This window comes from Scleropages formosus, chromosome 17 (genome assembly GCF_900964775.1).
Source record: "Scleropages formosus chromosome 17, fSclFor1.1, whole genome shotgun sequence".
Taxonomy (NCBI): domain Eukaryota; kingdom Metazoa; phylum Chordata; class Actinopteri; order Osteoglossiformes; family Osteoglossidae; genus Scleropages; species Scleropages formosus.
In genome coordinates this window covers 24,757,789-24,785,601 of record NC_041822.1, presented here as the reverse complement: position 1 = coordinate 24,785,601, position 27,813 = coordinate 24,757,789, and the positions used below count along the sequence as shown (strand labels likewise).

At 49.4% G+C, this 27,813-nt stretch overlaps 1 protein-coding gene across 1 annotated transcript; it reads right to left on the bottom strand.

Annotated features, from left to right (window-relative positions):
• Positions 1-1,211: 1,211 nt before the first annotated feature.
• rasal1 (RAS protein activator like 1) lies at positions 1,212-27,495 on the bottom strand. Its single transcript, XM_029259731.1, has 22 exons — positions 27,431-27,495; positions 26,639-26,695; positions 25,103-25,216; positions 22,930-22,991; positions 20,112-20,241; positions 18,849-18,930; positions 17,069-17,209; positions 16,823-16,914; positions 13,957-14,074; positions 12,992-13,145; positions 10,035-10,099; positions 9,435-9,547; positions 7,451-7,643; positions 6,900-7,037; positions 6,452-6,596; positions 6,240-6,253; positions 5,181-5,336; positions 3,346-3,483; positions 3,073-3,208; positions 2,559-2,679; positions 1,859-2,007; positions 1,212-1,666 (listed from the first exon to the last, which is right to left on the bottom strand). The coding sequence occupies exons 1-22, from the start codon at positions 27,493-27,495 to the stop codon at positions 1,515-1,517; spliced, it is 2,535 nt and encodes an 844-aa protein (XP_029115564.1). The 3' UTR covers positions 1,212-1,514.
• Positions 27,496-27,813: the final 318 nt, after the last annotated feature.

Sequence of the window (27,813 nt, the reverse complement as noted above, 5' to 3'; positions counted from 1 at the left end):
TTGGTATCATTTTCAGTTTATTATTATATTATTATTATTATTATTATTATTCAAGAAATACTAGTGGTCGTTTTCGCTCATGTGTAGATTTTGAAGCAATGTGACATTCTACACGTTTACATGTAGTCATGTAGCGCTTTGCATTGACCCTTGCAATGTTATTACCCTGATTTACCCTTTATACAGCAGAGTAACTCTTACTGTGTCGACTCAGGGTAAGCATCTCGATCAAGGGAACTACAGCAAGAGGTGGGATTTGAACTGGGCCTATACTGTATGCGTGCTCAGAGTACCACATTTTACACCATTCTGCCTGTGGTGTACGTTTCAGTGACGGTAAACACTTTGTTAGGTGCATCACTTGGCCTCTTACCACCACTGAAGAGGCTTGTTGATGAGCTGTGTACATAGAGTACAGTCAGTGTACAATCAGAGTACAGTCAGCTGTACGTGTAAAGACGCAGATCAGACCCGCGCTGCCAAGCGACGCCTGAAGGGGGCGGGTCGGTAAGGGCACCCGTGGAAGCAGCACTATGTCCCGGAGAGCAGCGGCCCAGGAGAAAAGCTCTGCTAAATCCCAGTCTCGGCCCTTTCGGACAGCGACGGTCCGGGCTGCCGAGGGCCCCGGGTGCGATCTTCACCTCTGTGGGGGGTGGGGGGGGGGGTGAACTCAGGACTTTTTTTTTGCAGAGTTCCGTGCCGCATCACTGCTCCTGCAACAGAGAAAACTTGAGAAGCGACAGCAGCAAGAAAGAGCAGAGCACAAATGCGGTGCAATATGAAGGAGCGCACAGGAAGGGGCGGAGCTATCGATAGCTGCGTCTTGCATAATCGTTCTCTTTAAGGTGAGAGAGACAGGTTGTTTCTCGTTACAGAGCACAACCAGGGGTCACAGGATGCAGCTCCAAGAAAATTTGCATTTATAGCCCCTCCCCTCGCTAGGCGGAAGAAAGCAGCAATGTCTCCGCCCACATCTGGCTCATTAATATTCGTCAAGGGGGCGGGTTCATGCAAATGGTGGGGCTTTTAGACAACAGCAGGCAAAGAAGAGCTTGGTCTTGGGGGAGAGACAGGGATGGCGGCGAGGTGTTAGGCCGAGAAAGAAAACACGCCGTTATGACGACAGCAGAGATAGCGGGGGTAGTTGCCACGGCAACGCCATGCGGCCTCACAGCAGAGCAGCGACAGTCCGGTCCATGCAGCTTGCGCTCCTGGTGCTGCGGTGCCGCCCCGAGCGGATCCCCAGACTGGTGGTGCCTTGCGGGTCCCGCCCGGACATCCAGGCGCCAGCCGGAAGGTCCCGGGTTCTACGCAAAAGTTCTGCAGCACGAAAACTCTCTTAGCGCCCCCTTCTGTTCGGGAGGCGCCTCTGAAGAAAAGCAGGAGGCCTGGAGACGCTTCTCAGACACAGCGGCGAGAACAAGAGCCCGATGCATGGACCTTGGCGGTGGGGGCAGCAAGCGGCGGAGGCGGGGAAGCTACCCCTCCCGAACGGCGCCCCTCGTCCCGCCCATCTAGGGGGGCAGGATGTGATTGGCAGCGTCCTCCGTCTCCCTGCGCTGGAAGGCCAGGTGAGTTTGCTCCAGGTCCTGCACCACAGCCAGCAGGCGAGACACCACCTCCCACCTCCGCTCGGCACGCAAGTGCTGACTGCTCTCGGCGCCCTCTGCGGGACGGGGGGGACAGGGAGACGCAGAGCGGCAGCATCAATACCCAGCAGCAGCTCTGATGACAGCGAAGCTACAGTCAGAGGGGCGATGGGACCCGAGCGAAGGCAGGCGTGTCAGTTGTGTGTCGGTTGTGCGTCTCTGCAGGTACCAGGAATACAAATACTGGCAAGGGGTGATGGCGGAGTCACCTGAGGACAGAGCGGAACTCGATCTCTTCCCGGCGACGGCCGCCTCCGCTTCCAAGGAGTCCTGGTTCTGGCTCCTATTGCCGCACAGCCGGGGGTTGGGGGGGTTGGGGGTCGGGGTGGGTGCACAGGGCACGGTAAACATGGGTACGCTGCACATTTGAACACATTCACACAGTGTTTTGCTGATACTGATCGCCAACAGCGAGGTAAAGGTCATGAAAGGCTACAGGAGAACACAGTCCTCTGGAGAAAATACTACGGTACAGGAGGGCCATCTTTGTTCTTCGTGTTTCTCTGGAGCAAAGTAACGAAATAGTGAGCGGACGATCTGCCGCCCAAATTTGCTTCTTGCGCTTTAATTATATTCTGTCACCTAAATGCCGGCGAGACGCACGACACGGCGAGCTGTACGCCGAACGCGCACGCGACCGTTTAGGTCATGAAATCCTGCGGCTCGCCGACGCGCTTCCGCTCTCCGTCTCGCAGCCGTCGGACCCCCGCGATCACTCACTTTAATGTGACGGCTCCACTTAGACTCTTGGGCTCCTTGAGCAGAACAAAGCAGGGCAGAGTGATGGAGCGCATGTCACCTGAGCAACGCCCTCTAAAGGCCACACGGGGAACCGCGGCTCCGAGCGCTGCCGGCACTCGAACCCGAGCCGCTGCGGGCCGCGCGGTTCCGGCGTCGCGGTGTCTTCACCTGAGTTCGTCCCTCCCGTGGAGCAGCTGCTTGTAGATGGTCTGTGCTTCCGCATCGGGGTCCAGGGGATCGCTCCAGTCACCCAGGGTCACTGCTGAGTGTGTGCGGCTGCAGCCCTGAGCTGTGGGGACACATACACACACACACACACACAGAGTGCATGAGAGGACAGGTACAGTGGCACACAGGTGGTACAAGGCAGCCAGTCTGGGGTCAAGTACCAGAGTAAATAACACATAAATAAAGACAAACAGCACGATATGACACACTTTGTTATTGCAGTGAAATCACGGTACTGTGGTACCGTATAAAGTACTATGTAGTTACTGTGTAAAAATGCACTTGTAAAAAAGTAAAATCATTCAGGTGCGTGAACCTCTTGTTTACTACGGTACGTCCGTCTGTGAAATTTTTGCTTTAAATTGGTAATGCTTTTCTGTTACCATGGAAACAACATAAAAGTTTAAAAAGGGATCATTGTTGCCATGCAGTGTGTGTGTGTGTCCAGCCCCACCTGTGCGGTCAGTCTGCTGGCAGCAGGTCCACCTGCCGCTGCGGTGCGCCCCCGGGTGGAAGGAGGACAGCATGGCCGCGTTGTCGATGCTCGCCTTCCGGATCGCCGACAGCCACTGGTTCAGCTCATTCACGTTCTGCAGGGACAAGCAGTCAAACACACACGTATGTGTCGCCTCCCCCTTCTCACACTGGAAACACACCCTGGAAATGTGTGTGTGTGTGTGTGTGTGTGTGTGTGTGTGTGTGGGGGGGGGGGGCGGTGTATCCGTACCTTACACTGGAGGTACATGATGTGTGTCTGTCCGTCGCCCTCCTGCGTCACCACCTGCATCACGTGCTGCAACTGGAAGGCCGTCTCGTCCACTCGCTCCACGGCACACACTCGCTGCACAGGGATCGAGCAGCGCACCTGGAAACCACACACACACACACACACACACACACACACACACACACACACACACACACACACACACACTGCTCATCACGATCATCACCCCCTCACCTGATGCCAGCGCTATTGCTGGGGGTATACTAGTTAGAGCTGTTGCCTTTCAGTCAAAGGACCCGGGTTCGAATCCCAACTCTTTCTGTAGTTCCCTTGATCGAGGCACTTAATCTAAAGTGATACGGTAAAAATTACCTTGCTGGACAAAAGGGGAAATTGGTGTCAGTGGTTTACCGCTGGAATTCTTGGAGAAAAGTGTCGGCTACACTAACGAATGCAAACCTGAGACCGAGACTTGAACCTCTGTCCACGGTGCCCTGATCCCTGGGGGGTGCGGTGATCTACAGGAGAAGGAGACGACCGCGGTAAAGAGAGGGTGGTGCAGGGAGGAGCAACTGGGGGACGACAACGAAGGGGGACTGGAAAGAAGTGGCCTCTTTAAAGTGCAAATGCACCACCTGCACCGGGAGCGTGTGTGTTTGCGAGCAGATGTGGGTTCGGGCCGCTGGCGGTGCCCATTGTGCGCACGCTGATTTGTGACGCGTGTTGCAATATCCTTTATTGGGGGGGCGATCGCTCAAAGAAAGAGCCACCGTCTGGCCCCTTGACCCCCCTCCCTCTCGGTCCCGCGCTCACTCGCTCGCCCCGGCCCAGCTGTGCGAACGAGGGCCTCCTCACGAGAACGAGCGCCGCTAATGACGTTCCCTTCGCACGCGCGGCCACGCCGAAATAGGTCCCGATTCGTTCCAAATGGGCGGGGTCACGGCAGCACCGGCAGAGCCCGACCCCGAATGACCCCCAGCCGACTAACAGCGACCCTGAGCCGGTGCTCTTCTCCAGGTGAGCTTCAGCGACGGCATGAGCGCACAGGGGTTACAGTGAAGCTGCACATGAGATCTTTGCTATTTTAATATATTTTGTAATATATTGAAATATATATATTTTAATATTAATATTATTCCACATTATTAGTATTATTGCTATTGTTATTTTTTATTTGTTTGTCTGACACTTTTCCCCAATGTGACTTACAACGTTTAGCCGCTTACACTAATTTACCAGTTTATACATGTGAGTAAATTTTACGGTATTAGTTCAGGGGAAGTACCTTGCTCAAGGGTACAGCAGAAGAAGGATATAATAATAATAATAATAATAATAATAATAATAATAATAATACCACATAATGGACCAAAATCCTGTCTATGTTGTACCCATCTTAGCTTTATGCTCCTTGTTTCTGGGGTGGGCTCCGAACCACTGCAACCCCGTTCGGGGCAAGCGGTTAAGGAAAGGGACAGTGATTCATATTTTTAATATTAATATTTACTATATGACACTTTTCTCCAAGGTTACTCACAACGTGAGGTTTGTACATGGAGGAACTTACACTGATTTACCCTACCTTATACAGCTAGCTCATTTTTACTGTACCAGTTCAAGGTAAGCACCTTGATCAAGGGTACTGCAGCAGTAGGTGGGATTCGAACCCGGGTCCTTTGCCTGGAAACGACGTCTCTAACCACTACGCCACCTGCTGCTCCCAAACGGAACGTTCCAGAAATGGGTGCGATTCACCCGATCGGACCGAAACGGGCTGCGGTGATGGGAGGCCGACGGGGGGTGACGGGGGCGGGGCTCGAAGGGGCGACGCCCACCTGCCAGTCGGGGCTCTTGGCGTAGGACAGGCTCTCGCTGCTCAGCCAGAAGTAGCGCTTCTTGAAGGCGAAGCGCGTGAGCAGCTGGGGGCTGTCCGCCTTGCGCTTGTGCAGGAAGCCCTCCTTCAGCGTCACCGAGGGCAGGAAGACGGCACGCTGTTGCGCATCTGGAACTGCGATAGAGGCCACGGGTCACACGGCGCTGCTCGCAGACACATATGGGTTCGAAACACATCCACTCCCATAGCTGACTGACACACTGGGATTTCCTGGACCCACAACGCCAGCGAGGGGAAATAAGGGCCCGCGGAGCAGCCGGGCTCAGCGTCTCACCCCTCCTGCTCCAACCTTAGAGGGATTGGACCCAACAATGGTTCCTTGAGACCAGAGGTGAAGAGGTCCTTCCTGCAACGGCCACAAGGGGGAGCCAGAGCACCGCAGTCGTGTGTGTTACCAACACGTGACCCTAAAAACTCCACTTTCTCTTTTTTCTTTTTTAGGAAAACTAGATGAGGAACTCAAGAAAGTGAACGAGGAACCTGTGGTTTGGGGTAAAACCTCCACGCTATGAACAGCGGACAGCGAATAGCCGCCAGCTCCCGCTATTCGGAGAAGGGCGCAGGTTCGAGACCTGGTCGGAGACGCAGCCACTCGCTGTGTGTGCGCAGGGCCCCTCACGATGGAGGGACGCCTCCTGCAAACAGCCCCCAAGAACGAGAGCCTCGGTGACAGAGCCGGGTCAGCGCAAGATCGTAATGAGAGGATCACACACACACGGATAGATAGATGGATGGGTGCGGAGGAACCTTCCGGACCTTTTCCCTCAGAAGGACGGCACACCCGATCGTCTCAGATGAACACCTCGCCTTCCCTAAGCACTCGTGTCTCCCCGAGGACCTGTCGGCGGGAGCCCGGATGCCAGGGTGCGAGACCCGTGCCAGCGCGCAGTCCGGCCCCCCGGTCGCCATGGCAGCGGCTCTTCTGCACCCATAAATATTTCAGCGGGAGGCCTTTGTGTGGAGGTAACAGCCAACGTTACGCATCGACGCCCGAGTTTACCGCGGTGATCCCTGCTGAGCGCGGTTGTGTGCAGCAGCGCTGGGAAGCAGAACCGACGCATCTCCAGTTACCTGGATTTACTACGGTTCTCTAGCGGGGCCACACAAGAAGTACACGGCGCTGTTCAGAAAGGTGCTCATTAGAGGATGGTGGGCGTTGAAATGTCTCGCTTCTCTTCGCTGGGCAGCTGAGAGTGGGGGTGGGGGTCTCACCGTTGTCTTGGTCGATGTCAATGAGTTTGTCCAGGAAGTCCTTGACCGCGGTGACGCTGCGCAGGATGAGTGGGTGCAGAGGCGCCATCCACTGCTCCTTCCCGTGGCCCAGCTGAAGGCCCAGGTTGCCCACGCTCTGCACCGCCTGCCGCACACCGGGGGGGCGGGGGGGGGGGGGTAGGAGGGGAGAGGGAGATGTGGGTCGGGGTCTCTACCCTCCTTACGCAGGTCATGCGTCCTGAGCCCCACAACTGACGCTCATTTATGGTAAAATACCACAAAGTACCTTTAAAAATGAACACGGTTACTTCAATAATTCACAGTAATTATCGGAACACGACAGAGCAGTTTCCCTTCATTCATTACTGTATGTAATGTGTGTGTCTGTGTACCTATTATGTCCCGTATGCTCAAGAAATAAAACGCACACACACACACACATTCGTACCTTTGCCAGCAGCAGCAGCGTACGGCCGGTCTGCGTGTCGGCGTGTTGGTCCCTCAGGTGGAAGAGTTTGGGCGTCAGGACGGCCGGAGCAAAGAAGCGCAGGAAGAAGAAGCCGCTGATGGCCAAGTACTTGACATCCTGGGGGGGGGGGGTGGGGGGTGTCAGATGTCTTCAAGGGAAAACAAAACTTGTGATACGCAACAAAAGGAAGGTGGGAAAGTGGAGGAACTGTCAGCATATCCATAAAAATAATATTTATTTGTTATTGATAACCTCTTGTCCAGTCCAGGGTGTCGGTAGTCCGGAGCCTATCCCCGAAACACAGGGCGTGAGGCAGGGTCCACCAGGAGGGGACAGTTATCACTTTCACTTACTGCTCAGAAATACCGCGTGACCCTAATATGTATTAAAAATATGAAGCTCCAGCGAGGGAGGGTCACCCCCCAGTGGGCAGGGCAATGTTCAGGTGTGTGTGTGTGTGTGTGTGTGTGTGTGTGTGTGCGTGTGTGTGCGTGTGTGCGCGTGTGTGCGAGCGCATACATATGACATACCTCGTTCTCAGGCTCAGGGAACTGCTCCTCCACCCTCCTGTGCAGGTGTTTGAACGCGACCCTCATGACGGGGGGGCACCGCGCCAGGGAGCCCACGATGGAGTCCACGATGCACGTCAGGTATTCCTGCAGCAGCTCCACGCTGGTGTCTCGAACCTCCGACTCTGACGCTACGCCCTTGAAGGAGATGCGCCTCCGGGAGAGAGCAATTATTATTATTATTATTATTATTATTATTATTATTATTATGTAGCTGTAATATAATTAATAATAACAATAAGAATTTATTGATCCATGTGACACGTTTCTCCAAGGTGACTCACAGCATAAGGTTTGTACACCAAACTACACCGATTTACCCATTTACCCAGCAGGGTAATTTTACTGTATTATTTCAGGGTAAGTCACTTCATCAAAGGTAAAACAGCAGGATGAGGGATTTGAACCCGACTTCTTTGGCTTCAAAGCAGGAGTTCTAATCACTGCGCCACCTGGTGCCCTCGATGTATTTTTCCGCATGTCCCGTAGTTTGCCGTACCGCGTACCACAGCGGTGCTGCGTGATTGTACCGTGTTTTACTCATCAAATCCACACTGGCCTCACCAAACACACAGTCCGGAAGGTTCTAGAGTCCATCGCCCTGAACACCACAGGGACTGAAAATCCACGTTTTCTCTTTCCTTCTTGATTCCATTCAAGTCACTTTATTTAGTGTCTATCAAGCGAAAATGTAAGGGTTGCGATGGCGAAAAGAAAAGAAGAAACAAAACAGATTCAGCTCAGCACAAAAATATAATTATGACACTGTACTGACTTTATGCTTTTATTATAATTGTCATATTATGAATTTATACCAATTCTATTAGAATTATCTTAACATTAATAATTGCATGAGTGTAGTGAAATTTTTATTTTTTTTAATTAAGCCCTATGATACTGTGTAGCATTCATGCATGTTAATTGTTTATATATCCTTATGGTTCCCATAGTAACACAGTATAAGGGGGTTTGCGACTTACGACAGGGTTGTTGGAAAGGAACCCCGTAGTAAGTCGAGGGCCCCCCTGTACACAGGAGTAGAGCAGGTGGCATAGAGGTTAGAGTCGTCACTTTGCAGCCAAAGGAACCAGGTTCGAATCCCAACTCTTGCTGTAGTACCCTTGAGCAAGGTACTTACCCCGGGCAGCGTGGTGGCACAGCGAGTAGCGCTGCTGTCTCACAGCCCCTGGGTGTCGCAAGAGAACATGGGTTTGATCCCTGCTCAGTCTGTGCGGAGGCTGCGTGTTCTCCCTGTGTCTGTGTGGGTTTCCACCGGGTGCTCTGGTTTCCTCCCACACTCCAAAGACATGCTGCTCAGATTCACCCATAGTGTGTGGGTGACAGAGTGTGTGTTTCACTGATGTATGGATGAGCGACCCGGTGTAAGTAGTGTATCTAGCAGTGTACATAAGTTACTGTGGTGAATAAGGTGTGTGAGCTGGTAACGCTACACAGAGTTCATTGGAAGCTGCTTTGGAGAAAAGCCTCTGCTAAATAAATAAATGTAAGAATACTGTGCTGTAGGAATGAGTGTAAAGTTGAACATGTGATCACGAACAAAGGCTTCAGCTAAATATATTCCTGTACCGAGGCGTCAAAGGAAACACTCGTATTTATACATGTGTTAAAGTGCTTGGACCACATGACACGTGGTGTGTGGGTGGAGAGGCGTTGATGGGACAAAACACACAGTCGCACTCAGCATATGGGTGTCGCTCCTTTACTGTTGAGTGTGAAAGTGTGAGCCTTACTGCTGGGTATGCGTATAAACCAGACACACGCGCGTGTGTGTGTTTGTGTGCGTGTGCGTGCGTGTGTGTATACTCTTAAAACTGCCTATTTCTCGGTCGACTCGTTCGCTCCACGAGCTCCACTAGCTGGGAGGACGTAGAGCTACAGTTACCAGAAGGTCGTGGGTTTCACTTCCCGCCCGACGCCCTCTTACCTGGTCCGGTTCAGTTCGATTTTGCTCGGGTCCAGTTCGATGTATTTCTTCTCCTCGAAGATGCGGTTGACGATGGGCTTCAGCACCTCGTGCAGGTAGAGCATCCCGACCGCCTGCCGAACAGCCGCCGGGGTGGAGTGCGAGCGAGAGGAACGGGGAAGGAACACAGAGAAGAGGCCTTGACAAAGCGTCCGTGTCTCTGGGTAAAAACAAACGGGCGGACGGATGGACGGACGGACGGACGGACGCATACGCGCACGCTTACATACATACATGGACAGGCGGAAAATAACACAGGGCTATAGTTACACACACACAGCACAGTGACATAAGACAATTACATCATGTCCAACACACAGTAGATATGACTGCATATCAATATGACTCGATCTGATAATATCGTATTCAATTTCAGATTCGTTATTCGCTATATTGAATATTATACGTATTTCATGACATCACTCACCCACATCATCCTACCGCATGTTATAAAACGCAGTCAGACACACGACGACTGACGCGGCTGCACTTGCACCGCGGACGGTGGCGCTGCAGCGCAGGAGGGGGAGGGGGGTGTGGTGCCGGACAGGTGAGACGCACCTTCATGAACTGTTCCATCGCCTTGGAGGCCAGAGAGTTGGAGCGGAAGAGAGTGTTGGGGTCCGCTGGGGTCCGGAGAGGCCGCGGGGAGAGGGGGGTGGGGTCAAGGGTCAGTGACAGAGCTCTGAACACAAGTGCAGATACACGGACGCAGAACGATGTAAACGCGTTCGAACACGTAAACGTAAACATTTAAAAACGGTTCAGTGAGCATCGGGTGCAGCGCTTAGTGCTCCCGTGTTGCACTCGAAGGTTCCAGGTTCGAATCCCACCTCGAGCTGAAGTACCCCTGACCTGGGTATTTACCCTGAATTGGTATGGTGAAATTTAACCTGGGTAAACCAGTGTAAGTAGCTTAGTGCAGAAAGCTCACACTGTCTGTGACCCTGGAGAAAAGTGTGAGAAAAAGTAATGAATAATAATGGTGAAGTGTAAATAAAGTAAATAAAACACAGGAGCTATTTTCATTCTTACACGTTACCTTTACGCCCAGAAGGAAAACTTGGCTGTTGCCATGGAAACATGAGCCCTGTTGCCATGCCGATAATAGGAATGTCTGTACATGCGTGTCAGCAGGATGGCGTTCCCCATCAAGAGCATCACACGTGTGTGTGTGTGTGTGTGTGTGTGTGTGTGTGTGTGTGTGTGTGCATGTGTGTGTGTGCGTGCGTGTCAGACATGATCTAAGCAAACACAACAGAGTCTGAACACATTTCACACAAGCAGCGGCTATAAAGTTGCACGTCAATCATCAGTATCCATGGTAACTATACTTTGTAGAACTGAAGTAAGTGCTGTGGCGGTACACTAATATGGAGTATGGCCACCTAAATGCCTGTTATTATTATTATTATTATTATTATTATTATTATTATTAATAATAATATCGCCCACATTTAGTGGAAAAATCTGTACTATTAAACAAATATACTCTGATAATATTTCAGGACTATTCAACTTGCAAACAAAATCTGACAAAAAAATTTTTACTGAAATCCATTTTACTTTGTTTTACTGGTGCGCACATGGTATTTTTATTTAAGGCCGTTTCTGTATATTTCTGTAAGCATTGCAGTGTACTGTTATTTCTTTTAAATTTTATTTTTACAATAATTGCCTCCTCGGGCACATTAATTAATTAACTGAGCTGTCAGTGTAATTTAAGCGAAATAGTTTTCATCGATTCATTTATTCGGTGCCATTTACACTGTTAAGCCACTTAGAGTAATTTACCCATTTGTACCACATAGTAATTTTTACTCTATCAGCTCAGTACAGTAATCAGGGGCACTACATTAGGAGGTGCGGTTCAAACCCGGGTCCTTTGTCCCCAAAGGACAACCCATCATGCACACGGCTCCTCCACACAGTTTCCTACCCATAATGCAGCAGTTTTAATGAAATACTCAGACATGATGTATTATAATCAGGAAACATGAAAGAGAACATTTCACTAATTTAATTATGCTCTTTATGCTAATGACATAGAATACGAGACGATGCTGCAGCAAGTGAACCTAGATCATGTCTCGAGGCGTCCCTCCGCAGAGTCCGCTGGGTAAAGAAGAGTGTTACTTATTAACCCCGGTACGTTAATTACTGCAATATTGGTGTCGGCTAATTAAGAGCCAATCAGGATTGAGCTCCGATCAGCAGCGTCTCCTGGGAGATCAGGACGTTTACACTGCATCCCACTGATGCTCTTATGAGGATCAGACGAGGCGCGCGATCAGTGTCCCGGTGGGGGGCCGGCGCGTGGACGCGAGTCTCGCGGGGGGCCCCCGGGGCCGAGGTTGGTGGACCTCTGTGGGCAAACGCCGGGTGCCGCCGCCGCCCCCTCTCCCCCCCCGGCCTTTTTCTGTCTGATTTGGTCGGCCCCCCCGTGAATCTGCATCCCAGTTAGTTGCCATGGAAACTTCTGCACTTTTTCGCATCCCCCCCCGAGCCCCAGTTTAACGCCACAGACGAAGAGCAAGCAGAAGGAAGCGGTGGGTGAGGGCAGAGCAAGTCGAAAGAGCGCTGAAAATAAGGATATAAATTAATAAGATGAAATAATGGCTGTGTAGCGCGAGCGTCGGCTGCTGCGCGGTAAATATAGTAACGGAGGGCCGGCTCCGCCCACTCCGCGTGAGCACCTCCGGTCGGAGCCGAGCTCCGGCTGCGCCGAACGGCAGCAGGGGCGTGGAAGCAGGACTGATTCGAACCCTGGGCCTCGGGTTCAAATCAGGGACACGCTCACACTAGCAGGTTGAGCAGGTGTTTAACGCACAGTCGTCCGCTGTTACACTGGGGTAGTTTACACTGACAGACAGTGAGCGCGGGAACGACTCAAGGGTCCAACAGCAGGACCCCTTTACCTGTGCATTCATTCTTTACACAGTTCTGTCCATGGTGGAGTACAGCTCACAGTAAACACCGAAAACAGACAAAGAGCTTTAGACACAGACACTGGATTACGGACACAGCTTGCGTGTCTGATACCGCCACGTTGTTGGATCACATCCCTCCAGTAGCTCCTATAGAAGTGACACTCAAATAGCAAATACATAGATAATCACAGCAGATGGTGTTGGACTCATTTACGGAGCTGTCAGGAGACCAGGAGAGAAGCGGCTCTCAAAGAGATGGGTCCGACACCCTTCTCGAATGTGGGAGGGATTCAGCAGCTCTGAGGAACACAGGGAGCTCATTCCGCCCCACTGGGAACAAAACCATGATTGTACAGACTGCTTTTGGATCTCATGAGAACCAAAGGCAAAGTTTCTAGGATCCGACCTCAACTGTTTTTGTGACTCCAGTCATTTAACCGCTAGCGTTCAACGATTAGAGACAAGATGACTGGTGATGACGATGACGATGATGATGACAATGATGATGTGAGCGAGCTAAACACAGCCTCCACCGTTCCCCAATCCTTTCACCACACAGACACGCACACTGCATCCCCAGGGACCCACAGGTACGGTTGACCTCCCGGGTGTTGAGGTAGTCCAGGAAGGGAACGACGAGCCCCTGGCCCAGGTAGATCTTCACCAGCGTCATGGCCACATCCTGGCGGCTCTCCGCCGTGGTGACGTCCTCCAGCAAGGTCAGGGGGCTCACGTCGTCCTCCTGGGGTAGAGAGGACAGGGCTCGCTCACTGCGACGGGTGTGTGTGTGTGTGTGTGTGTGTGTGAGGGTTTCCACTGACAATCTAATTACTAACTGCATAAATAGGAGCACGTTGCTCGATCTTGCCTCCCACTGCCGTGAGTAATAAGACAAAATTTAAGTAAGTCTTATTTCTGTGCCTTCTGACATCATCGGTTTATTTTCCTAAAAAAAAAAACACGGACATCTACAAAACGAAATCAGCGAGAGGAACACAGGACGTTGGACAGTTTGTCCTCCTGGACACCTGGGTGTGTGTGTGTGTGTGCCCGCGCAACTGGACCCTGATCCCCCTGGGAGGCAGCACGCACTGTTACAATCCCCCGTGGGATTTTGCATATTCACAGGAAACAGGAAGTTCAGAATAAGAAGCGACGTGTCACTCAGTCGGCACACGGTTATTTATGGGCTCTGAACCCACAGCGCTCTTCTCCATATCGGTGTTTCTTTGTTCATTTTTCGACCAAGGCGACTTAAAACTTCATGTTTCTACACTTATTTACTGAGCTGGGTGACTTTTACTGTATCAGTTCACATCGAGCACCTTAACGAAGGCAACTCCTGTAACCACTGCGCCACCTGCTGGCTTTGCAAGGGGTTGCAGTGAGGGGCGATGACGGTGGGGTGGCAGGGAGGAGCTCCATGTGCTACCGAGGGTGTTCGGTGTCAGTACTTTGATCAAGGGTGCTACAGCAGGAATGGGGATTCGAACCCAGGACTTTCAGGGAGCGAGGGGGGTTCGGAGCTGCGGAAGAACGCGAACAAGACTCACCTCCGCAGGGGAGATGACGGACTCCGCCAGCAGGTCGATGAGGGGCTGGTAGCACGCGGAGGGCAGGATGCGTTCCTCCACCAGTCGAACCTTCAGCCGCAGGGCTCCCAGCTTCCCCCTGGGGGGGGCAGGACAGGTGTGTTTTCCCAGCACTGCGAACCACTGCAGTCATTCAGTGACAGTGTGTTTGTTACTGATCAGTGTGATTGATCAGGATCAGCGAGACCGTTTGCCGATAAGCGACTGTTCACACAGCGGCTCCTCACCCTATAAACAGGACCGGGATCAAACTCTGTTCATAACTCATTTTGTTCATAACTCCAAAGTCACTATTAATGCTCACTCACAACCAATAGAAGGTTAATAATGCAGATGTCTCTGAATTTATTCCTGGCTTAGGTTATGTAAACATCTTCCAAACAGCTGTGATAAAGAAAAAATACTTTATAAGACCTTTCGCGTGTTTATCAATTCAATATTCAGATATACTATATTCACACACACATTGGCTGAAGCTGCTTGTCCCGAGCGGGGTCACGGCGAGCTGGAGCTTAACCCAGCAACACAGGGCATAGGGCCGGAGGGGGAGGGGACACACCCAGGGCGGGACGCCAGTCCATCGCAAGGCACCCCAAGCGGGACTCGAACCCCAGACCCGCCAGAGAGCAGGACCCGGCGAAACCCGCTGCACCACCATGCCCCCGATTATATATTCACACACACATACACACACACACAGGCTGAAGCCACTTGTCCCAAGCAGGGTTGCGGGGAGCCAGAGCCTAACCTGGCAACACAGGGCATAAGGCCGGAGGGGGAGGGGACACACCCAGGACGGGACGCCAGTCCGCCGCAAGGCACCCCAAGCGGGACTCGAACCCCAGACTCACCGGAAAGCAGGACCCGGTCCAACCCACTACACCACTGCGTCCCCCCACATGATTATATATTCATTATTATTCAAATACATTTTTAATTGACAATGGAACAGAACCGTCTCATAGCAACACAGAGACAGAATTAGCAGACCAAGAAAATGCAAATATGTAGAGAGACAAGAAAATCCAGCACAGAAGCAAAGGGGTCTTTTAGTTTTTAGTTGAATATTTTAACGAACTCCGAGCTACACTAAAATTAATACTCATTAAAAACGATCGACAATAAAAGCGCACCGTCGCCACAAACTCCTATCCAACACCGATTTTTCACCGGCTTCTCCCGTAAACGCGTTCAACGCTCATCATCTAGTCATTGATCACGGACGGTCGGGAACACCAGGCACGGCCGTAAACACCGAGGAGGTGAGTTGAACGAGGGCGGATCCACACTCCAGTTGCGCTTTGATGCTCTTTACTGCCATCTGTGGGCTGAGCAGGGAAACACAGGTCACAGCTGCTCCACTACAGACTGAAAGTTTAGAAAACAACTGCAGTTTAAAATAAATAAACTGGAAGAAACTTCTATGTTCTGGAATTGGTAACTGGAGCGTTTGTAGTGCGAGGGGCAGCAGAGCACACACTTCTACACACTCTGGTGGCATTTCCAGAGAGAACGGGAAGCAAAGTGAAATTAAGCCGGTTAAAAATGGTGAGAGGGGCGAGATCCGGGTGCGAGTGAGGGGGGAGCGGGAGGTGTGGACAGCAGAAACGCTCATTAACTTTTGGATGGTGACCCCCCCCTGCTCCCACCCCCAACCAGACGGTGACTCACTTGCTAATGAGCCCCTGGTCCACGACCGTGTCAAGGCCCCGCTAATATTACCACCGGCAGCAGATGTTTGCCGGAGACGGGGGGGGGGGGCTTCCGGACTTTTCCGGAAGAATTGGATTGGCGGTGCAGGACACTTCTTAGTAGTCGTTCGTGTGTTTTCTTTCTATTCGCAAAATTCGTTATTTCTCGTCCTTTCGTGTCAGAATGTCTCAACGGGGCTGTGACATCGTGTGAGGGGAACGCCCAGAAAAGCGGTTAAGGTGTGTGGCAGCACTGTGGGAACAGGCCACTTCCCTCCCCGAGCGGAGAGTTACCGCGGTAAGTTATCTTTTAAACTGAGCTTGCAGGTGTGGATTTTAGTTTCTTTTTAGGTACCAGTCATGAAGTGTCTTTGCTAAAATGTGGGAATTTTATTCGATACACGACGGCACTAATTATTCGGTGCAATGTTATATATTTCAGCGTGGAGATTATTATGTCATTATGTCCTTTTGGAGATACTGTGATCCTGGGTGTCCATTGTGATCCATAAAAAATTCATCGGTAAACAATGTGTCGGATGTGTGACACGTTACCTGCCGGTGAAGGCAGCGTCACACCTGCGTCAGCCTGATAATCAAAAGGCCCGGGTTCGAATCCCACCTTCCTGCTGTAGTACCTTTGATCAAGGTACATACCATGGATTGATACTGTAACAATTACCCTGCTAGGTAATTACCCTGAGTTGCCCTAGAGAAAAGAGTCAGATAGCTAGATGAATGAATGATGGGGCGGCACAGCGAGTAGCGCTGCTGTCTCACAGTGCCTGGGTGGTGTGAGAGGACGTGGGTTCGATCCCCACTCAGCCTGTGTGGAATTTGCATGTTCTCCCTCTGTCTGTGTGGGTTTCCTCCGGGTGCTCTGGTTTCCTCCCACAGTCCAAAGACATGCTGTTCAAGTCCACCCATAGTGTGTGAGTGACAGCGAGAGTGGGTTTCACTGATGTATAGATGAGAAACCCATTGCAAGTAGTGTATCTAGCACTGTAAGTCACCATGGTGGATAAGGGGTGTGGGCTGATAACACTACACAGAGTTTGTTGGAAGTCAGTTTGGAGAAAAGTGTCTAATGAATAAATGAATAACTAACAATGAATGGGAAAGCGGTGCAGCCTCACCCTGCGTCCTCCTCCGTGGTTCCCATGGGCATCAGACGAAACCAGCCCTGCGGCACGGGGGTCTTCCACAGGCGACGCAGGGGGATCTCCACCTATTGGACCACATATACACACAACAAGGTGAGACGCACTCGCAGCGGTCCCGAATCCAACGCCCCTTCCGCCGCAGCTCCGGGAGAGCTTGGCTCTCATCACCGTCTGCCCCCCACCCCCACTGTGCGATGGCATCGGGTTCGAGGGGCACACCTTTCCCAGGAAGTCGTTCCTGCCCACCATGTCCCAGTCCCAGACCTCCAGGGTCAGGCTGGCGTCCTCGGTGACCTCTCCCTGCTCCAGCTCCATCTCCAGCAGCTCGTCCCAGTGTGGGAAACGCGTCCTCTTGATGATCTGCAGCAGGACAAACGGTACCCATCATGCACCGGGGCCTGGCTGTGGCAGCAGGTAAAGACAGCAGTGGGGGCATCAGGAAGGGTGTGGGAACAGCTAGGGGGGGGGCTCACAGCAATGTCCAGACCCTCCATACAAAGGAGCGGATCGATATTGGAGTGTATTCTCCGCATTTTTAAAAAAAAAAAAAAGTTTCTTTTAATCGACAAAGTGGACCGCAAATTGTTAAATCGCTTTGCTCCAATATTTAAAATAATTTATCTGAAAGAAACTTCTTATTATTATGATGAATATTAATATTTGTAAAAATAATTACAAAGTGTTTCATTATAACTGCCAATTAGATAAGGAAACACTGATCGTTATTAATTCTCCTCTTGAATGGTTGGTTAATTGGCAAAATAAAAGCAAATTCTTTAAAAAAAACAAACTATTTAAATATTTAAAGTGATTTTCAAGTGTGCAGCTCTCAATACCCCACAAAAATACTTTTTTTTTTTAGAAATGCGGAATTCCAAGGGATCATCATATTCCTTGTTTTTATTCTTATCTTGCCACACTGCACTGGGTTAAAATAAAACATTATTATTTATTTTTAACAAGTGTGTGTATTTAGTCAAAATGATTTTTAACAATCACAAACAAAATGATGTTTAAAACTGCTTACATTGGAATGAGTGCATGACTGGACGGCCCTCCCCCACTGAGGGACCTGTTTGGATGTTCTGTAAATTGAAAGCGGTGGGTGTGTGTGTGTGTGAGACTGCTTTCCAAAAACAAATTACTCAGATTTTAATTTCAGTATCAAAGGAATCCATGCATGAACCATTTCTACTGTATCAGTTCGTGGTAAAGTACCTTGATGAAGGGCACTACACAGCAATAGGGGGTATTCGAACCCGGGTCCTTCCTGTGCAGAGCAAGGGCTCGAACCCCAACGCTACACTTCCAAATGACAATGCAAATCTGCACAAAGCCTGCTGCACATGAACACAACTGAAGGTTACAGTTTAAAGTTTTTATGTAAAAAAAAACCTCAGAGGAACTGAAAGCTTTGCGCATCACAGCGTTTTAACTTCGGACGGAACGTTTGAGCTCTTCGGGCTCCTCAGATTAGTCACACCGACCGCTTGGCGCTGATTTCTGTAAAGTGCTGGGTCAAGTAGTACCGGTGCCTCACAGCTGCTTCCCTGGGCTGTAGGTTTGGACCTGGGTTCCAATCCATCTCGGTCAACTTTGCGCATTCTCCCCATGCTCCTGTAGGTTTCCTCCAGGTGCTCTGGTTTCCTCCCACAGTCCAAAGATATGTGTCAGAGGAGGTGGTAACTGTGAATCATCCATAGCTTGTGTGCGCGTGTTATATTTCACTTGTATTTTGATGTGTGAATAACTCTTGGGAGTTAACTGTACCTGTTACTGTAACTCAACTTGGATAAATCTCAGATAAACCCTACTTTATTATTATTATTATTATTACTACGCTGCGGCCTTGTTTATGGCTGACTAAAGTGCACTAACCACGTTTCCGGAGTGACAAACAGGCTCATTATAATTAGACAGACCCCCAGCCTTTCAGGGAGACAGATGCCTTCTATGATATTAATATTACGGGGTGGGGGGGCTCCCTCAAAGCCCTCACCGACGTCTCTGCGCTGCGGCTGTTGAAAATAACCCTGGCAAACGGGTCGGATGTGCCGGAAATGTCCCGAGGGGCCAGATCTCTGTGGTAAAGGGGAGGAGAGAGAAAAGAGAGACAGCAGTTCTCAGTTTATACCGTGGTATTTCACTGCATTTACAATCACACGCATACACATTAGCGGCAGTTTAGCGTAACCTGTGACACATATCTTTGGACTGTGGGAGGAAACCAGAGCACCCGGAGGATACGCGCTTGGTTTCGAGTGTCACCCAGCCATACACAGTTGTAATGAACAAGCGGTGGAATAAAAGTTTTCCAACAACTGTCTCACACGGGGCTCCCCCCACGACCCACTACCAGCCCTGACGCTGACATTCACTCGTTTGGTTCACACTTTTCTCCACTGGCCTCCTGTAGCTGCTCCTATCAAGTTCAACACTCTAGTTACGGCCTACAAGACAGCAGAGGGATCCGAACCCCGACACCTGCAGGACCCGATCACTCCCTACAGTCCAGTAAGAACGTTGTGCTCCTCCACCTCTAGATAACCAATGGTCTCACTTCCAATGGGTCCAAAATTGAACAACCAGTGATGCTCAGTTTTATCCCCAGTGTGGTGGAATCAGCTCCCTTTGTCCCTCAGAGCTGCTGAGCCCCTTCCAGCATCCAACAAGGGTCTCAAACCCATGTCTTTGAGAGCCACTTCTCTCCTGATCTCCTGACAGCTCCATAAATAAGTCCAACACCACCTACTATGATTATCTATGTATCTGCTATTTGAGTGTCACTTGTATAGGAGATACTGGAAGGGTGTGAACCAGCGACATGGTGGTGTCACACACACAAACTGTGTCCATAACCCTGTCTGTGTGTGTGTGTCTAAAGCTCCTTGTCTACAGTAGATGCACTTTTGTTCTCTCTCAGTTGTCCACCACTTTGGAGAAAATGGTCTGATAAAAGAATAACTAATTTTTTGTACTAAGCTTCTTATACTGATTTACTCATTTGTACAGCAAGGTAACTTTTACTGTTTCAGTTCAGGCGCTAAGGAGGTGGGATTCAAACCCAAGATCTTCTGACAGCACCACCCACTATGCTACCTGCTGCCCCGAGCTTGAGGACTTTCCCAGGAACTGCTCTGATCTGGACTCAGATTTATTCTGGTGTTCTGACCCATGATTTGTCAGCGGTGATGTCAGTGTTCCTGTACACTGAGAAATTACCATGTTGAAGGAACAAACCCCACCCCCCCAAACCACCCACCTGGCCTCGATGACATGGCAGCGCAGGGTCGTCCGCAGGGGGTCTCTCTGCAGCTCCAGCTCCAGGTGGATTTCCCCCTGAACCTCCTCGTCAGGGTCCACACGCCTCAGGTTGAGCCAGCTGTCCAGCCCTGACCACACACACACAAAGAGTGTAGAGATTGTTTCTTGTATCTGACTGTAATACAATAAATTATTCATAAACAGACCTAAAGAAAACTGAAAAATGTGGAATTTAATTGCGAGGTTTTTCTTTTTTTCATTTTGTAAAGGTAACTTTAAATGTTACTGCTGCCTTCTCGGCGTAATCACCTAAAGCAGGGGTGTCCAAAGTTTTTTTGGTGAGGGCCAAATACAGAAAAATAAGCAAAGGCCCGGGCCACACACAAGAGGTGACATATTGACACATGATTACTGTGTGTATTTCTAACTCACTTCTTTAAAGAAATATTCATTTTCCCACCGTGTTTGAAATCTTCTACACTCACTTGCTATCTTGCGTTTCTTCGGTGCTGCCATTTCTGGTGACTCGTGGTAAATATTTTTCTTTGCTTAATTTTGTTTAGTGGAGAAGCACCTTTTCTGTGACTGAAGTCTAGTGTTGAAACTGAGAAGTGCAACAGAGTTGAGCTCAAGCGCCATGTGCGGGCCATATTCAATTATATTTTCAGAATTTGCTGCGGGCCAATAAAAACTGACCCGCGGGCCGCAGTTGGCCCGCGGGCCGTAGTTTGGACACCCCTGACCTAAAGGGTCCATGTCTGCCTACGGACCTCTCATTGGACCATCGTGGATCCGATTCAGAACTTCTCACTGGACCATCACGGATCCGATTCAGAACTTCCCACTGGACCATCACGGATCCGATTCAGAACTTCCCACTGGACCAACATGGATCTGCTTCAACCTCCCATTGAACCACTATGGAGGAGACACACGCTGACGGACGTTCCGAGCCGTGTTGGACACCTCACTGATCCTCTACCTTCTTCTCCTGCCAAACTCCCATGGTTCCACAGGAGGGGGCCACCTCCCTGCAATGAGTCACCCTGACTCATCACGACACCAGAAGTGCGGCGAAGCGACAGGAGGCAGAGCGCGACACCGAGACACAACCGAAGAACAAACGTTCGCCCCTCGGTCTTCACCCCACCTGGACCCTCACACTGAGTGCTGTTATCATATTTAACATCATGTCCTTCACACTGACACAGCTTAGAGTTTCTTCTGAACAGGTGTCCATACGTATGACTACAGCAGTCAAAAAAAAAAATCCCCATACAGGCTGTCACCCGTTCAGGGTGTTTCGCCCGATTACCGCGGTAATGGTCTATTGCTGCCGGTCTGAGGAGCTCTTCGACTCTTTGTGCTCCATGGAAACAGACACCTGCACCGCTGTGGGCTGCTCAGCAACTGGCCAATTCGAGCCCCTCCGCCCGCGTTCCCCGCTTCACTGGAGAACGTCCCTACATTTCCGTCCACTGCGTTCGCACTGAATACAGCGGCAGTGTGTCGTGTTGCCATGGCAACAACAAGCCTTTTATACATGAGGGCACATGCCCACCTCTAAGGCTCATTAAAAATATACGTTATCATTGCGCAGACAAGTTACACCGGTAACACGTATGAGCGCCTCTATTTCGTACAGGAGGGACTAATGTTGCACTCAGCAGATTTTTACGTAAAGACTTCTTTTTTTTTTTTTATCTACAACGATAGAGAAAAATATGATTGTCAGTAATCAGGTTCCTGTGATTATGTGAGTAAATACATGAGAAAAGAAGGGAATAAATAAATCAAGCTGCAGACGCAACGAGTGAGAACGTGACCTCTGGCGTCTGCGTATCGCCGCTCGTTGTTCTTCAAGATGTCCCATGATGCTCTGGGTCATGGCACTTTTTACCGAGGAGCCTTTCAGATTGTCTGCGAGCCCTAATGATGCGGTGCGGACAGACGAACAATCCCAGCATGCATCACAGCAGGGCCCCTGTCAGGAGGCCGCCACCAGCTGCCACGTTTACATCACAGCGCAGGATGAGAAACGGGCCAACACACTGGCGGGCGCACGCACGCACACACACACACACACGCACGCACACACACATGTACACATGCCAGACTTCCTGCAGCTCCAGTGATCATGCAGGCAATGCATTTTAATTACAATAATTTTTAATAAACTCTCGCACCGTCTATGTTTTTCTGAGTTCTGCCAGAAACGTCCTTTACAGTTTTAAATTATTTGCTTATTAAACGTCGACTTTTAAAGAGCGGACATGATGAACGGAGCCATTGTGGGTACATCCATTGTCTCTCGAAAACAATGAAACAAAATCTCCTGTAATGATGTGATAAACTTGTTTTCATATCAACAATTATATGCCACACTTGTCCAGGGCAACTTGCAGTGTTTACTGCACTAAGATACACTGATTTGCTCCTGTATACAGCAGGGTAATTTTACTGTATCAGCTCAGGCTCATTCAAGGATACTACAGCAGAAGGTGGGATTCAAACCCAAGTCCTTCGACCGCAAGATGACAGGTATAACCGCTATGCCTCCCGTCTTATCGTGCTGCACTGGGACGGCACGTACCGTGTTTTACTGCAACGAGCGTAGGTCTTTGTGGATGAGATCATGGGCTAAATAAACACAGTACAATAAAAATACGTGGAGGAACGGCAGATGAGCTCATGTGGGCTTCCTTTTCGAGAGATTCCACAAACAGCCCCGAGCTCTACGACCGTCCTTCTCGAAGGGTGATGCACATCCTTTCTACATCCATGCAGATCACGGGACGAGATGATGAACACGCTACCTTTGGACTGCGACGCTATGGCTTCTTTGCTCAGCGAGATCTTGCCAATGACGTCGTCGTGGCTTCGGGGGGGGGAATGGAGGGAAAAGGGTCAGCAGTGATATTTCAAAACATCTATTCATCACCTCTCACTAAATATGTACATGGGAAACAGCCAGACGTGCGTGAAGGATGGAGCCAGAGAGCTCAGCCGTGGCTATAATAAAACGTAATAAAACATAGTACAGCCAGGGTTATAATAAAACATATCGGAGCAGCCTGGTCAAACACACTGACACGTAGTTCTGCGCATCCTTTGCTGTGGCATGAGCGGCAGTGGTGCTCCAAACCCGGCAGGGGAACTCAGGCAATGGCCCATGGCACCGAATTATGGGGACACCAAATTGTGCTCCCAAAAGTGAAAAATAAAAGCGTAATCCTACAATTAATTTTTTTTTTTTTTTTTTTTTTTTAAAAAAAGCTTAATAATGAACTTATTGGAAACCTGAAGATCCTCCTCCTTATACACGTAGTCATGTATGAGAGACGGACGCCCCGCGTCTTTGAAATGTCACGACTTTGTAGGGGACGTTTTCTACGAAACAAAGTGTCCCTCTACACTGTAAATAGTTTCTATCTATTTGCTCCCTTAACCAGCTTCAGTGTTGAAAAAAGTGCAGTTTTCAGTCACTAAAGTATAAATTTGTGTTCTCTGTATATACAACGTTCACATAATTGTGTTGTCAGAAATAATAACAGATGAATAACATTTCAAATTTAAAGTAAATTTTTTATCCAAAGTGCTTTACAAAGTTAAAGTTATCTACAATTATTTACCCATTTATACAGCTGGGTAATTTTACTGTAGCAATTTAGTGTAAGTACCTTGTTCAATGGTGCTACAGCTGGAGATGGGACTCAAACTAGTAACCATTTGGTACAAAGGCAGCAGCAGTGTTGTAAACATTACGCTACCAGCTGCCAGTCCATTAACTGAAATATTACTTTCCTAAAAATGTTTGCCATATATATATCTGTGTGTTCCTCTATTAATGTAGACACCGGAGTGTAAGGGATGCCGGACTTGTTCTTGCCCCGGGGCATCGAAAACCCCAGTGAGGGTCTGGACCTGATGCCTGGACCTGGTTCCCCCATAGTGTGTATGTTCCACTGATGTTTGGATGAGTGACCCAGTGTAAGTAGTGTATCTAGCAGTGTAAGTCACCGCGGTGAATAAGGTGTGTGGGCTGATAACACTACATAGAGCTCATTGGAAGTCACTTTGGATGTTTCAGAGAGCGTCACATTTTGCCATTATTCTCTCCTTTGAGTGATATGGTTCGCAACGAGCAACATGGGGCGAAGATTTTTTTCCTAATATTAATTCATATACTCATTACTGAGTTTGGTATTTATTACTCATATATTTACATTTGTAAATGTTACTAAGAGAAAAAGTATTTTTCATTATTACAAATATTTCTGAGATTTATAGAAAACCTAACAAATAAATTAAAGGTCTCCTGCATTATTAAGCGTTCCTTGATTTCAACCTGGCACTGATAGTGACTTTGGATTTATGAACAAACTGAGTTATGAACAGATTTCTGGTCCCAGCAGTGTTTGTAAGTGGAGGAACCAGTACACTCCAGCTACTGTACACACCCTCATCTCCCGGTGTCAAGGTAACACACGTTTCGGCAAGAGCTCCATGTGATAAAAACCAAAGGGGGAAAACAGTGGGAGGTAGGTGTGTTTGCATCTGCGTGCATGTGTGTGTGTTTGTGTGTGTGACAGCAGGAAAGAGGCTTTCACATTTCACACTTCTTTATAAAGCTGATCTTGGCCCCAAAGATATGGCCATAAACAAACTGGTAACCGTGGCGACTGTGACTCACGTCAGGCTGTGGCACAGACACTGTCACCCAGTGCAGATGTCTCAGGGGGTAGAGGAGTGTTTGACACACAATATACTGCACGGGAATACAATATACTGCACAAAAATATTTTATAATATTAATAGTAATACAACTTTATTTCCAATATTAAAATTCACCAACAGCTGCCCTCTTCAGCTTCTGAAACCAACCTGAGGGAGCAAAGTGAGGGAGTGGAGCCAGGGGAGGAATGAGGGCCATAACGAGGGGGCGGAGCAAAGAGAAGGGGACGAGCGGAGTGAGGAGGCGGCACTTACCTGATGGTGTCCTCATCCATGACATAAAAGGAGAGCGTGTGGAAGCCCATGGGCAAGTGCAGGGTGAACTCCTCCCCCCAGAACGGGTTGAGATTCTTCCACACCGTGGCCGTCCTACAAGAGGACACTGCAGTGAGAGCCTCACCCAGACAGTACAAACTGCGCCGCGCCGTCAAAATCACACTTATAAACAGCACATCATGTCCATGTTGGGAAAAATTCCATGAGGTGAAATTGTTATCCAATCAGAGGAACAACAGCAATGGGGCAGCAGGAGGGGTGGGCAAATGCAAATACATATTCATGAAGCGTTGACCCTCTGACCAATTAGGGCCAGTGCTATATCCATATATTATCATTATCCTGCTGTACAGTGGAGGGTAGCGGTGGTCCAGAGTCTATCCTAGAGGCACAGCATGTGAGGCAGGACACAGCATGGACAGGATGGCAGCCCATCACACACACTTATCCATTCACACACATACACACACACACACACACACACACACACACACACACGGCAATTTAGATTCACTAGTCCACCTGAAACATGTTTTTGGACTGTGTGAGGAAACCAGAGCACCTGGAAGAAATCCGCACAAACACAGACAGAACATGCAAACTCCACACGCAAACTCTGTAGATGTGGATTGTGAGGCAAGCAGCATTCGTCACTCCTGACAGAGCAACAGGCTGCATCGCAAGGAGCAACGAACCCCCCACCGCCCCCATATCTCCACCAGAAGCCGTCCTGCAATAATTTATGCCCCTCTCCATGGTTACCTCCTGGTGTATTTAAAGGCCACTGCTAGATCAGGTTCTCTGCTCACAGCAGCCCCAGGACCACAGACCTTAAAGCCCCCTCGCCAAGGACGCGACGGAGGGGCCACAACCCGCGGTGAACCCTGCCCCCCGCCCCCCAACACTAATCATCACACTGGGTTTCTGCACCCAACAGAGGGGTGTTTGAACAGGCCTCCGCTGTGTGACTCGGTCATCAGTTTGACCCCACAGGGACACATTCATACACCCAACCACCAGGAGTCTCTGTGTGTGTGTGTGTCACTGAGGGGCAGAGCACAGACACACAATGACCGGTCGTTCCAATGCATTATTAGCATAACTAAAAATCACTGTGAGACCATAATAATCTTATTATAGAATGAATAAAAATATTTGAACAGAACACAGCAGAATGACAAATAATGCAATAAAATTGACAATTCCGCATTTTAAAAAATTACTGTATGTTATCAACTCGGCTGTGTCTGTTTGAAAATCACTTTCTTTTTGATTATGCGATTTTTTTAATTGTACAGGATATTTTACAAAAAATAAAACTGTGACGCACTGGACTGTCCGGACAATGACCGGTAAAATAACTTTCAATAACGTACACTTATATCTAAGTGAAATTCCATTTACCCCTGAATACGAACAAATCGCATATCGACGTATTAACTTAAGATCAAACTCAAAGGTTTCTACGTAATGACCAGTTTTACGGACCTTCACACCGTCCTATTCGATCCCTACCTGGCCACGACCTCGTTGTCCACTTTCACGATGCAGTAGGGGTCACTGGTGCCGGACCTGGGGGGGGGGGGGTGCAGATGATGGTGACAGTAATATTACAATTGACAGGAATTTAATCATTTTAATGTACTTTCTGTACAGGTGACGGCGAGTTTCGGGAAGTTCCGGCGCTGTGGGCAACAACTGCTGCGAAAAATTAGTCAAACTTTCCCGCTTTATTTCCACTCAATTTATAGGGAAATATTTGGTCACGGAGCTCGCGGAAGGATTCGACGGCATCTTCCACGTGAGGACGTGTCCGAAAAACTGTCAACATCTCAATGACATGTACAGTATTGGGGACAAATAGCGGGATAAATGTATCCATTTCATTTGTGTTTGATCTTAATCAGTGCTGACTTTTTGCGCCTCTCGTAATTAACATGTTAATTTGCATATTCAAATACACAGTTCTTCACTTTCCTGCTTTCCGCCCTTACTGGAAATAGACAGAAATTCTCTCTCTTTATTTTCTTAATTCTTTCTTTTTAGTTTCTGAAAATCCACAGCGAATCAGGTGCTCCATCGTAAACTGAAGTATTCCGGGATTAACGGCAACCTTTAGTCAGTTCTGATCTGATCAATAAGGGTTTTCCTCTAATCACACTTGGTCGTCTTAATTCATGCAATTATTAATCTCCGTTGAATGTGTAGTGTGTGTTTTCCACAGAGATCACACGTGCCGGAGTGTGCGGTCATGGAAGGTGAATCTTCCATGACCGCACACTCCGGCACGAGGGGTGTAAAACTCACACGTCCTTCGCGGGCAGATTCCTTCCCTCCACGATGCGAAAATAGAGAGACGTGTTTTTGGCCATCGCTTCGAGCACGAGCCGCGTGGTCCTCCTGACCAGTGACCAGCGATGCTCTCCTCTTCCTCCTTCTCCTCCGTGGTCCTCTCCTGCACTGACACTCTGAGTTCTCCTCCTCCTCCTCCTCAGCGATGCTCTCCGTGGTCCTCCTCAACAGTGATGCTCTCCGTGGTCCTCCTACTTGGTGATGATCTCAGGCTTCTTCTCGATTCTGTCTCCGCCAAGATGAGCCGGCGCGTCGCACCCACGTCCTCCTGCGCTCTAGGTCCATCTCAGGTGCTGCACTTTGGCATTTCGGACAAACTCCATCCTTGCGGCGCAGTG

Excerpts from the sequence above, each read along its gene's own strand:
- rasal1 (XM_029259731.1), bottom strand. The coding sequence starts at position 27,495 with ATGGCCAAAAACACGTCTCTCTATTTTCGCATCGTGGAGGGAAGGAAT. Across the intron at positions 10,100-12,991 it reads CCGGGAGGTCAACCGTACCT|CGGACCCCAACACTCTCTTC; the intron begins GTGGGTCCCTGG and ends TCCGGACCCCAG. Across the intron at positions 3,484-5,180 it reads CCAAGAGCCCCGACTGGCAG|GTGCGCTGCTCGATCCCTGT; the intron begins GTGGGCGTCGCC and ends TGTGGTTTCCAG.